The sequence below is a fragment of the Alligator mississippiensis genome, chromosome 7, assembly GCF_030867095.1.
Source record: "Alligator mississippiensis isolate rAllMis1 chromosome 7, rAllMis1, whole genome shotgun sequence".
Classification (NCBI taxonomy): domain Eukaryota; kingdom Metazoa; phylum Chordata; order Crocodylia; family Alligatoridae; genus Alligator; species Alligator mississippiensis.
Genome location: NC_081830.1, coordinates 17571874 through 17584817, shown reverse-complemented (window position 1 = coordinate 17584817; position 12944 = coordinate 17571874). Strand labels below are relative to the sequence as shown.

The 12944-nt window shown below is 50.5% G+C and overlaps 1 protein-coding gene across 7 annotated transcripts in view; it reads right to left on the bottom strand.

The window, feature by feature from the left end:
* The window catches only part of ZMAT4 (zinc finger matrin-type 4), a 108932-nt gene that overhangs the window by 16229 nt on the left and 79759 nt on the right, over positions 1–12944 (bottom strand). For 6 of the 7 annotated variants that reach the window (XM_019495550.2, XM_019495549.2, XM_059730640.1 and 3 more), the window contains one exon: positions 1713–1809. The exons of the other annotated variant lie outside the window; for it this stretch is intronic. In XM_019495550.2, coding sequence (XP_019351095.1) covers positions 1713–1809 — 97 coding nt within the window. The remainder of the gene's footprint in view (positions 1–1712; positions 1810–12944) is intronic. 7 annotated transcript variants of the gene reach the window in all.

Sequence of the window (12944 nt, the reverse complement as noted above, 5' to 3'; positions counted from 1 at the left end):
AAGAGACGCTTTCCTCTTTGCCAGGCTCTGTATTTTTCTCAAGCAGTCTCACACCTTCTGTGCAACACATCTGCATCCCCTGCCCTGTGCCTATTAAGGATTTGCCTGGATTTCAAATCTTTTCTTTGCCTTACTCATTTATCCCTGGCCTTTTTGGAGAGGAGAGGGGTGTTCGCCTCCTCGGTGGACACTGCTTTACTAAAGGGACTGATCTGCATCCAGTGTTCCCAATAAATAAGAGTGCAGATGACTGGGTGTGTGGCAAAAATCGGGTAAATTATGAGTCATGCAAGATGCAATGACGATCGAGCACTCAGACCACGCTGTAAATTCACGCAGCACTTCAGAGAACAGAGCCAAGAAACATAATGACCTTCCCCAAAGAGCTCGCATGCTAATTAACACAGATAAACATGAGAGAAGCCATCAGATAACAGGAGGACTGGGGGTTGGGGGGTGGCCTTCCAAAGGGGTGCAATTAGGAGATAAGGCCCGGTTGTTACACGGTTAAATTAGAGCCTGAGCTCCGTATAAGCTTTATCATGGGAACATTCCCCGCAATTACAGTGTCTCACACCCAGGGAGGGTTGCAGGACCACCCCGCATCTCTGGGCCAGAACAGGAAGCTCATTAACTGAGCTGCAGGGGCCCGCAGCAAAGGGCAGGAGGTTTCCTGGAAACCAGGTCCTGGAAAGCCCATTTACACCTGGCGGCACTACAAAGCATTAGACAGTTGGCTTCCCATCAGAGCACCAAACTGCACCAATGAAATCTTAACAAGGGTTAAGAACAAAGTCAAGAGCATTGCAGACAAAATCCAAGCCAGCTGCAGTGCCTGCGGTTCGAGTTTCTCCACCTCTTTCCTGCACCTGTTTGGGCTGAGATGACCAGCGGAAGCACCAAACATGGTACCAAAAAACCCCCTCCTGACAGCATTTGTGACAGAGTTGAAACTCTGAGGACTGGAGATGTCCCAAGAAGTCCTGTTTCCTGAAACCAGACCGCAGAGTGACTTTGAAAGTCTGCTTTAGAAAAAGTTTGCTTTAAAAGTTGCCTTCTCAGGCTGGCAGGTGAGCAAAAAACAACCATTGCACTCCAGATGCACAGGACAGTCATGTGGACCTGACTTCATCTAAGCATTTCTCTGCCTGTCTGTACCCACCGGTGCTGATGTTTGAAAAGCGGGTGAGCCAGTGGTGGCCCTCAGGGGTCCGTGCTCGGACCGGTGCTTTTCAACATCTTTATCAGTGATTTGGATGGGGGAGGGAAAAGCTCGCTGGCCGAGTTTGCGGACGACATCAAGTTATGGGGCAGCGTGGCCACGCCAGAAGATAGGTTGCATGTATAGGTGGACCTGGACAGGCTGGAGAGCTGAGCGGACGGGCACCAGATGAAGTTCAACACTCAGAAGTGTAAGGTGCTCCATCTGAGGGCAAACAATCCCCAACATACCTACAGACTCGGTGGTGACAATTTGACTTGCACCAGGGGCAAAAGGGACCTAGGGTAGCGATCGACCAGCGCGTGAACAGGAGCCAGCCGCGCGATGCTGTGGCCAGCAGGGCAAACAACACGCTGGCATGCACCCAATGATCGACAAGGTCCCTTCCAGCCCCTAAGCATCTCCGAATCTATGAGCGTTCTCAGGTCATGGGCATGATGGGCTGACAAAGCGCTGCTGTTACATACAGCCCAACAGGAAAGGTACTCACTTGGTCTGATGTTTGGAGCCCTTCAGGTGAGCGTGGTACTGTTCTATTGAGTTCAGCGTGACGTTGCAGATGTTACACGTGTAACTGCGCTTCAGACCTGCGAACAGAACCCAACAGTTCGGTTAGCTTAGCCCCATTATCAATGCCGCAAAGCAGCAGCGACTACAACGACCTGTCCATTTTAGCATGCTCTGAAGTGCGAGCCCGAGACCTGACAACGGAGATAAAACTGTGTGTTGCAGAAGTGGCACAACCTGTTTAAGAATAACCTACTTTGTGCATGCAAATCAAAGGAGAGCTCTCTCATCCTGCCAAAAACTAATCATCAGGGGAAAATGAGGACATAATGCATGGGAGAGACGCTGAGCAAAGGATTTATTTTTCAAGGACGACTCGCCGTTCTTCTTTTGCTCCGTCTGTGCTCCACACGTGCCCTGGCCACTGTCTTGCTGCACGCGCTTCAAATTGGGCCTGTTGTTTTCAATGGCTAAATGCATTCTAACGTAGATGAAGCCAGTGAGAACATGGAGCAGAGGGGAAGATCAACACCTTTCAGTTTAGCTTGTGGGTAAGTGCCTGCCTGCTGTACAACCTACCGTTGGGCATCAAAATGGTAGCTGGTTGAAAATAAGGACCGTTTAAATAAAATCCAGCGCAATTCTCATGACTGACAGCTATTCACACCGTGCGTCTCTCTGAATATTTCCAATTTACTCTCTGGATAACCTGTTCCAGGTGTTTTACTACCCTCCTAGTGAGACAATTCGTCTGCATGTTGGCTGCTGGGTGCCCCTTCAAAGCTGTCCCCCTGCTTGAGTGTCTGAGAACGGAGACCTGGGCTCTTGGGCAGGGCTGGCCCACCTGCCCAGCAGACCGACTGCTAGTTGTAATGTCTGTCTGGAGCACTTGATAACAGTCCCCCACTCAAGGCAGCTCCCGACATGCGGACATCAGCTTTCACTTTCATCCTTGCAACACAAGGTGCTGGCTGCCGTACCGCTGAACACAAAACAGCATCTCAATGGCTCGGCATCGTGAAGGCTGTCCAAAGACAAAGCTTTCGAGAAGAAAAAAAAAGAAATGCCCACCCATCTACTGGCTGCCTGTTCTGCGCCATTTCATTTTGTATTCGATTGCTACAGCAAGGTGTTCCTTTGTCAGGAAACGCTGCGTTTGACTGGGAGGCGGCTGCAGGGGACACGGTCTGCAAAAGCAGCCGTCCAGTTATCGGAGCAAATGCAAGCGGCGGTAGCGCGAATGAGCACGCCAATGCGGACCCAGCTGGAGTAGCGTTCAGGTCCAGCCTCACCTACCTCCGCAGGCAGACGCTCTCTCAGAAACACTTGGCACAGCGATGGAAGCAGAGATGCTCAATGTCCTGCTGCCTGCCCTGTCCTCCTCACTGGGGAAAGGGCCTTTCCTTCACGTGGCCCAGAAAATCGGTATGAAGAGCACACTTCCTGACCCATCTCACTGCCCCTCACCCAAAAACAGGCACACGCCTTCCTCGTCTACTTTGTCCCTCCTGTAGCACAGAGGAGGGCCTTGCTTTCAGCTGCCGTGCTGCCCTAATTTAGTGCTCTGCCTCCAGGCTCAGATGGCCGGGCAACAAGGAGCCAATTCAGTGGGCTCCTGCACGCTTGCTACCAAAGGAACGGCACGATGCAGTATGAGCAAACATCACAGCGAAGGTGTGTGCACGGTCCAGAGAACACCCCCGAGCTCAAGAAGCGGCTACCTGCTGGGAAACCAACCTGCGGCCGGACCCGTCGCCAGAGCTGACCTGTAAAGTGGGTCTTCAAAGGCCCTTAGAGGGAGGCCCTCGGATGCTCGCCATCTCCAGGAGGTATTTACTTGCTCCTAGCAAGCGTGCTCAGAAGACGAGGCTGCATTTTTATTACGATTATAAATTGGAAGCCATGCACATGGAACCAAGACAGCCAAAAATGTGCAATTTAGCTCTGAAGAGATTTCTGATTGGATCGTAAGACACCTACAGAATAACACAAGGTCTTACAAAGGCAATTGGGACTTGGTGTTACAGACACGAGGAGGAAGAGGCTGATATGGGGACACCCTAACCACTTTTTCTTGCTTAAAAAGAAAAGAGTTAAACAGCTGTAAGGTTAACATAGCTACTGCTGCATCAGGGTCTGATGCCGATATTCCTCTAGACCAAGTGCTTTCTGAGACGGCCCGTTCCAGCACCGCTTCTGCAGTGGATACGTTCAACCGCAGGCTTCCCAGGGTGCTGAAGGAAACGGAGCGTGCATACAGATCACGTTTGAATCAATCCCTGGGATCACCACAGAAATGCAGAGAAACTGATAGGCAAAGGCGCACGCCAAAAGCGTGGCTTTTCTTTGCCATGGGCATCCTGTTGCCCACCGTGGCTGCTGTTGCTGTTCAGTCCTGCGCAATCGGCAGACAAAGACCGAGCGCCCTGGAGAACTCAAACCCCAAAAGCAAGTCCCTCGGGGACCGGCAGCTCTGGGAAACAGACGGGCCACGATGGGACATGTCTCCCAGGACAGCACGTGGCTCATCAGCCCCCCACAACAGCTGACTTCATGCCTGATGCGTGTCAGTTCAGATTCTCCGGAGAACAGTGCCTTTTCCTCCAAGCCGCCCGCATTTACTCCGAGCACTTGGCATGCTCCCCTCCTCTCCACAGAAAGCAATGATCTGTCAGGCACCACTCAGGCTCTGTCATTACTTACACACTAATGTTCCTCTTGTGCCTTGCTAGACAGGCCTGTATCCCACACACTCTTTGGTGACTGCTTACAAGTGCAGGAGAAAGCGATGTTGCTGGGGAGGTTTCTTTAGATCTCCCCTTAGTTTCTGACATTGCAGATCTCCGATGATTTGTTGTTCCATTCTCTTTCCATCCCTGAGCGATTTAGGCCAAGAAATGGGGCAGGTGCTGGGGTCTTTGTCTTTTGCAGCAGAATCTAAAAGCCTGCACAGAACAATAAGGCCACCATGACAGCTGCTCTCTGCAGTGATAGGATACCCTTCACCGGAGGATGTCAAAGCACTTGCTAAGCGTTGGCACATCACAGGCTCCCCCTAACTCTGTGCTACATACGGGGACACCAAGAGGCTGGGAGCGCAGGGGGATTTGCCATAGAACGGCAGAGCAAGGAGGAGAACGCAGGAGCTTCTGTGCTCTGGGCACGAGACAGCAACGGCTCCTTGCCGCTTCTTACCACGGGGAAAGGGCACACCCCAAGAGGAAACGGGGCCCTTTTCGGAGTCCTTCTTCATCCCTGGCACTCTAGACACCATTCCCCTCTGGAGCGGCAAAGCGTGCAGGTCTGCAATGGCTTGGAAGAACGGCAAGCATCAGCCCTGTCGGAGCAGGCTCGAAGAGCAGACAAGACCGGGGCAAGCTGCAACTCCGGTTTTGTGCAAAGGGACTCGCCCGTGACAGCAAGATGATGAAAGCAAGAGCTTGCCCCTGCTTCCACACGGCCTCCCGAGGGCTTGTGATCCCAGCACTAGGCAGGCAGCTGGGCTCCGGTAAAGGGAAGGGCAGGAAGATGGAAAGCCTCTTTCCTCCAGCTACCGCCATCCCTAGCGGCTGGAAGGAACGTGGAAGGAGAGGGCCATGCCCCTGGCAATCGTGCCTCCTTGCCCACTCCCCTGAAGCAGAAAGGGGTTTCTCTGCACTCTTTGGCCCGCAGCACTGAGGTGGCTCTGGTCCTTCAACAGCAACAGCAAGACCCGAGTCCCAGGCTGTAACATCTGTGCAAAGCTTGCAGGGGGCACAGCAGCCACAGTGCTCCCACACGCATCCGATGGGCCAGCAGTGGGTCACACCAGAGGCTGGGGGTTACACCACAGTCATTAGGGCAGGCACAGCCCTGCCTGCGGATGACAGGACACGGGACAAAGAAAGGACTTGCTTGCTTCCCAGCGCCCAAGCTGTTGGCAGGGTGGAGAGGTACAAAAGAACCAGGTCCTGGCTGGCAGAAATCCAGCGTGGGGCACCAAGAGTCAATGCACCGGGTAGCCTGCCTTTGTCCCAGAAGAAAGGACAAAGGCTCCTTTCTCTCCGCAGAGTTCAGGCCATTCGACTCTGTTGTTCTTGAACCTTGGGGAAGGGATGTGCTGGCTTCCAAACACATTTACAGGACCGGTCACCTAAGTGCTTCCTTTAACATCTTTTCTTTGAACAGACAGAGGGGAACTGAATGCCCGATAAACGCTCGTCTCGCTTGCAGACAATCTCGAAAAGGAGATGGTAATCTCAGGGTTTTATACTGCAAGCACAATCCTACATAAATAAAATAGAGAAAGACCCAGTACTTACCATTGTCCCTAGTTTGTGGTCTCCCTTGGTATTCTGTATGGAGCAGAGTAGCTTTTTGCCCCCGGTCTTCCTTTCTTGTGTACGTTAACCACCTAATAACCCCCTTCATATCACAGACTGTGCTACCATCGTTGACGTTAAACATACCTCGGCATTACAATAAACTGCTAATGCTAAAGTAATTTCGCGTCCGTTCTCCTGCAAAACAATGGGATTGCAAATTACAGACTGCCCCTGTGGTTGGGTTTCTGTTTCGCAGCAACTCACTCGCGTGAAGGTTTGGAGAGAGCATTCCAAGCTTAATTGACAAGCTCTGTTTAGAAACACCAGAACGGTGGGATTCTTGGATATGGACTGCTGCACTTTTTAAGAGCCTTTTTAATGTACCGTATAATAGTCTCTCTCAACTTGCCGTGGTCTTCTTTCTGCACAGGCACAGCTATACAAATTCGCGCTCCAAATGCTTAGAATCCGTTACCATCGTTCACTGAGAACATGTAATATATGGCATCCTCAGCTGTAGTCTCTTTAGGCCTAGCATAATTAATTGCCTAGGACTTTCCCCCATTCTACAGCTGCACTTAGAGGAACCTCTACAAATCACTCTTAAAAAATCAGTTCATTCCTTTGAGTTGCCTTTTCAGCCCACATTTTGATCCAGTCTAGCATTGATCACGGGCCTAAGCATTGTGGCATCTCAGCGAGACATGTGTAGCCACCCGACCGACTGTTCTGCTTGGAATTAGCAACCCTAGGCCAAGAGAGACGAGAGGGCAAATCTCCCACGGGTTCAAGCCAAGTACCAAACATAAAACTATTTCTGAAGGGACTCGAAATGTGGTCACCGTTACCTATGGGTCCCTTCCCATTGCAGATTTTTGATTTTGGCCCATTTGCTGAAGTCAGTGCGATCCCATGAAGAATGCGCCAGCAAAACCAAAGGCAGATTTTTGCCTTTTCTTATCCAAGGGCCAGTTTTCACCTGGAAGCAGTACCAAAAAAATAAGTGTGTGTGTGTGTGTGTGTGTGTGTGTGTGTGTGTGTGTGTGTGTGTGTGTGTGTGTGTGTGTGAGTAAAACAAACCCACTGTTTGATTTTGGATAAGATATATAATTTCTCAACTGTCCAATCCACATATAGGCAGATGGACATGGAGTGAATTTGACAGCTGCCTTTCCATTTTATTTCGAGTCTTATAAAACCAGGAGCAGCTCTGAAAAAGGCCCCGTAGAATTAGAGCAAATGAGCATGGAGAAATAAGGGAACAAAATCTTACTTGCTCCCAAGCGTGGACAGGCACAGCAGCTGGCGGAGAACATTACTGGATCGAGTCATTCTCTCCCATTTGAAAGTCAGATTTGAAGAGCTTGGCCACTTTCCCCAAGTCATTTTTCTATGCTCTCTCTCTTGTGCCTAAGTAATTAATCACATAGCAGGTTAAGAGAGTCTGTGCCATTTCGTTTGAAGTTTGTGATATTTAAAGCAAGTTCCGATAACTCATTGAAAATGCCAACTATTATGGCAGAATGAGTTGGGTACGGATGCCCTAATTTCACCGAATTTATTCAGTGCAACAGGAGAGATCGCATAACAACCTGCACGCGTAGCTCAACGCTCCCTCCGGCGCCGGAGACGGCGCAGTGACGGGGGGAAGGGGTGTGAGTAAAAACGAATAATCCCAACTTCTTATTCCGCACAGGGCCTTGGAAATGAAGGCGCTGTGCTTTAACCTTCGTGTCAGAAACAGGGACGGCGGCAATAGGAAATTGGTAAAGCATTCAATTAAGATAATAAGGCTTTAATGCTCTGGCACCAATTTAACAGCACACATGAACAGCACTCTTATTGAATCTTAATCACTTGTGTAGGTGGAAGCCTTGCCAGCGATTACAGGTTTTAATGGGGACCCCGAAAGCATTTTTCCCCCCTTGGAAGGGCGAGTCCTCTCTCCACGTTTTTCATAGTCGGTTTTCACTTGTCACCTGGTGTGCTAAAGCCTTCAACATCCTAAACCCCGCTTCACGTAGCTAGAGTCATCTCAGCCCGCGCCACTCGGGGAGCCCTGGGACCGGCAGAAGGACACTGTCGAGAACGCGTTGATTTAGGTCAATGCAGACTGCGCAGGTAGACTCGTGTGTTTGTGCATGCACGTGCATCTTATGTACGTCCATTTATTAATGGAATCAATTCTCTCCCTGTGAAAAAAGAAAACGTTAGCACAACTTACCATAAAAATGTCACTGGGAAAATTGTGTAGTACTTTCTATAATAAGCTTGCTCTTTCTTGCCTACTCGTCTTTGCCAAAGCCGTTCACTCTCGCTCACCCATCACTTAGGAAGTGGCACACTCATATCAGGAGACGGATGCCTGATGGCATGTATGCAGACGTCAAATACAACGTGGCTCTGGCTTTGTCTCGCACTCCTATGTCTTCCCAGAGAACAAGGTCGCCGCAATGTTGTTAGGCATCCCGAGATGAAAACCTGCTCTCCAGATGACACGTCGACTCTGAGTTTCACTGGCCTCCGTCTTTCCTTACTGCAACACTTTGGCGTCTAATTATTTTTCAAAAAGGAACTAGCCATACTCTTCCATCTCTGCCTAAGTGTTCAATGTGATTAAACGAAATACAGAGAGCGGCAGCCGAAACGCAGAAATCGGCCCCTCAAGCAAGGAAAACCTTCTTGTAATATTTAACTACAGAAACCAGCTTCAGGTATAACTCTTGAAATGCTTCCCCTCTCTGGAAAGAAGCAGCCATGGTTTTGGTGCAAGAGCATAAAAGAACCCATTTTTTTCCTTCTGCTGCAATCAGGTTCAAAAATGGACCCGTGCAAAACGGAGCCCCTTTCACTGAACTGAAAGCCCTTTGGTTGCTGTTCATTTTAAATGACAAGAGGAACCAGATAGCTTTCCCAGCAATAACGAGTCAGAGCTTTCACATCCTAAATTAATTGCATTATTTGGGACAAGTTCCACAAACGTGTCGTTCTCTGCCCTCAATACAGAGGATGAAATGACAGTTTCGAGGGCATGTCGGCAGAGAAAAAGCATACAGCTGTATCCTGAGGTCTAGATTTATTTTCAAGTGGCCCCAGCAGAGTCAGCACATTTACTAACAAGTTGCTGCAAGACATCTCGGGTCAGGCAGAATTTGAGGGAACGCAGCTGGAGCACGCCCAAGTCAAAGACCACAAACGTGGCTTGCGGCTCGTGCCTCCTAAGCCATTCAGATCTCCTCTTATGCCTATTCGCTTTTGAGACCAACTGTAGCTTCAACGTTCAAGGCGATTGGGAAGAGCCGCTAGCTGTCTGGTGAGATTTCGTGACAAACCTCTCCGAGAGCAGTCACCACTTGTAACTAAGTAAAATGAGAAAGGACAAAGGGCTCCAATGTTTAAGCGTGGGATAAATGCTTTTATATAACGCGCATCCCAGGGCGGGTCCCCAAGAAAAAGTGAGCAAGAAAAGCCATGGACACGGTTCTTGGATCAGCTCAAGTTCCTCCTTTCCCCACTTTTAGCAACTAGTTGAGGAGCAGTTTGATCCCCTATGGCAATGCTTAGCTTCTGAAGCAGCAGCATCAGACTCCATGTCACCCCTTCACCATGGCCATAGAGGCTGCAGGAGCGTCTGCAGCTCCCTGACTCTTCTGCATCCGACCCGAGAGCTGCCCTTACATAAAGCCATTAAACGTTTTCAAGTCGAGAGGGGACCGATTTTCTTCCTTAGAAAACTAGGGCAGGATACTTCATGTTCTGGTGTCACGGGAATGATGCTGAACTCAGCGAGATGACCGCTCTCACGACCCAAGACTTTCGCATCCCTGGGCAATTCCAATGCGCAATCGGTCCTATAGGCGACTAGAGAGCAACTGCAACTCCTAGTTTTGGGCGCCTTACTTCAAGAAGGATGTTGATAGACTCGAGAGAAGGGCCACTCGTATAGTTAGGGGCTTACAGGACAAGCCCTATGAGGAGAGACTGAGGCACCTGGACCACTTCAGCCTCTGCAAGAGAAGGCTGAGAGGTGATTTTGTGGCCTCCTACAAATTCATTAGGGGGGCGCAGCAAGGGATCGGAGATGCTCTGTTCACCAGGGTGCCTCTTGGGGTAACAAGGAACAATCACAAACTGACAGAGCAGATTTAGGCTGGATATCAGGAAAAACTTCTTCATGGTAAGGGTGGCCAAAATTTGGAAGGGGCTTCCAAGGGTGGGGGGTGCTCTCCCCTACCTGGGGGTCTTCAAGACAAGGCTGGATAGGCATCTGGCTAGGGGCATCTGACCCCAGCGCTCTTTCCTGCCCAGGGCGGTGGGTCAGACTCAATGGTCTGTTGAGGTCCCGTCCAACCCAAACATCTATGAATTTCTCCTCCTCCACATCTTGTCAGGCCGAAGCCATGGTGACTATGAGGTTAGGGCATCTCGCTATGAGTTTGTTCCCTCTTTCGGACCCATGGTGAAGGCTGGCTCCTGTCAACACAGCTGTAAATCGTAGACAAGGAGGGCTGGGAGGGACCTCAGGAGGTCGCATCTAGTCCAGCCCCCTGCTCAAGGCAGGACCAACCCCAACTCCATTGTCCCAGCCAAGGCTTTGCCTAGCCGAGTTTTAAAAACCTCCAAGGAGGGAGAGGCCATCGCCTCTCTGGGTAACCCGTTTCAGTGCTTTACTGCCCTCCCGGTGAGAGTTTTTCCTCGTATCCAAAGGGTATTTCCCCAGCACCTAAATGGGCACCTGGTTGCTCCGACTAGGAGTCAGGGGTGCCTGGGGGTGACGCTAGCCACCTCTCACTGCATGCTGCTGCTTACAGATAATACTGGGCCCTCACCCCACCAACCTGACGGGCCCTGGTGCTCAGACAGCCCTGTGACTTGGATGCATCACTACGGATTGGGGCGAGCATCCACATTTTCCACTGTGGTGGCTTCATTACTTGGGCCCATCATTTCCACCGCCTTTGCTCCCTCCAGAAAGTCTCCAACCGGTAACTTTGGAGTACAACTGGAGAGGCTTGCTCATTTGCAATCTACAGTCGCCTAATGAGTCTGAGATGCTTCTGTTTATTTGTCAGGCATTCTCTCAAACATGCTCTTTTTTTGCTCAAGCTCCTTTATGGTCTCTTTTGCCCATTTATTTCATTGTAGAGACATGTTTGATTATGCCTCCCCTGCTGCTTAATACTTTAGATGCATCCCAGACCATGTGGGGATCTGTAGCATTTCCACTGGATTTATACTGTAATATTCAGTAACGTTCGCTCTCAGGAACGCCAAAAAAACTGGCATCTTGTAATAAGGAGAGGTACACGCACCAATTATTTTTGCCCACGCTATTTATAGGCAGCCACCTACCAGCAGCGATTAGTGGCATGACCGTGAAGTCTTGGTAAAGGTTTAGAAACCTCTCTGCCGTTAAAAATAACAATTTGTCTGTCGCGGGGGGCAAAAGCGAAGGTCGGACGCGGCAGCCCTTCGGTGCCACACCTCTTGTGCATCAATTAAACGAAAGGCCTCAAAACTGCCTTCCACGATTCCTCCCTGGGCCAGGGTTGAAGGAGACCAGTGGACACTGTGCCCAGCACAGGGCACGTTGCACTGACCCAAGGGGAGGTACAGAGTCTGCAGGCACTGGACACCTTAAATAAGGAATCCTCATTGCGTTTTACTAGGGGTAGGTTGGGTTTATTCTCTAGCACAACGGACAGACACATCTTCCTTTATTTATAGCTCTGCCTGACAGAAATAATGGACCCTCATAAGTTTTTATGGTACTAGCAGATGGTTTAAGCACTGGATAATATCCAAGAAAAGTAACAGCGCAAACAGAGCTGGCACACTGAGGCCCTCTCCTGAAACTGGGAGCTTGCTGACGGGGTGCCTGTGGCCAGGCTTTTCATGCCATACCCCGGGAAAAGCTGCACCCTCGCTGGCGCAGTGCTCAGAGGCTTCCACCGCCGCCGCGCGTGTTACATGTACCACTTTATGCCACGCTGTCCCTTCATGGGAAGTGTTGTCCCAAACGTGCTGTTCAGAGAGCCACAGCCTGGGCTGTTTCTGGTGCTATAAACAGATCGCTTCCCATCATGGCAGACTTGAAAACAGGAGTCCAGTAAATCTAGCCCCTGGAAGTGGCTGGGCCCCTTACAAAGCGAGACGGCCGCAGCGATCCTCCCTTTCCCCTGAAAAGTCATCCAAAGGTCCCCCGCCCTGCCTGCCCTTCATCAAGTACATTTGCAGACATTGCTGCTGGCCACAGTGCCCCAGGCAGATGCCACGGGGTCCCCCAGCACGCCACACTGCTGCATCTGGCTAAGCTGCAGGCAGCAGGCTGGCATGCCGGCTATGTCTCGGTCTCTGCCTCCATGCCCAGCAGCCCAACTTCTGGCTGATCTCACCCACGGCATGTTTGATACACGGCTACATTTTCTATGCAGCAACTCCAAATCACTAACTAAAACACCCTTAATCTCGACAAATGTAATCCACACAAGACCATCCGCGATACCAGGCACTTATTTAGCAGCTATTGTGCATGCACGTAATTCCCCGAGCAACGGCTCTTTGTTACGCAGCATCGGTGCTCATATGCATGTAACAGTTTCATTTGTTTGGGTCATTTGTCTGGCATGCTTGTCTTGAGCTTCAATTACCTACGTGCAATGCAGCCACCGGTTTTGCACATAAAAACCCAAGGTGCCAACGATGCGACATAACTCACCCTCCTGCAAATGCCTCTCAAGCACTTGCAGATGATACGGGGAGGCGGGCTGGACAGGATACCGGATGATTTATGCCACCATCTCGTTTGGCAGCTGAATCTTACTTATTTTTTTCATATGCGCTGCTCTCCCCTCCAGTCCTCAAGTTGCACCCTCTGAACCACTCGGGAAGGTCATCCCGGCCTCTAACAG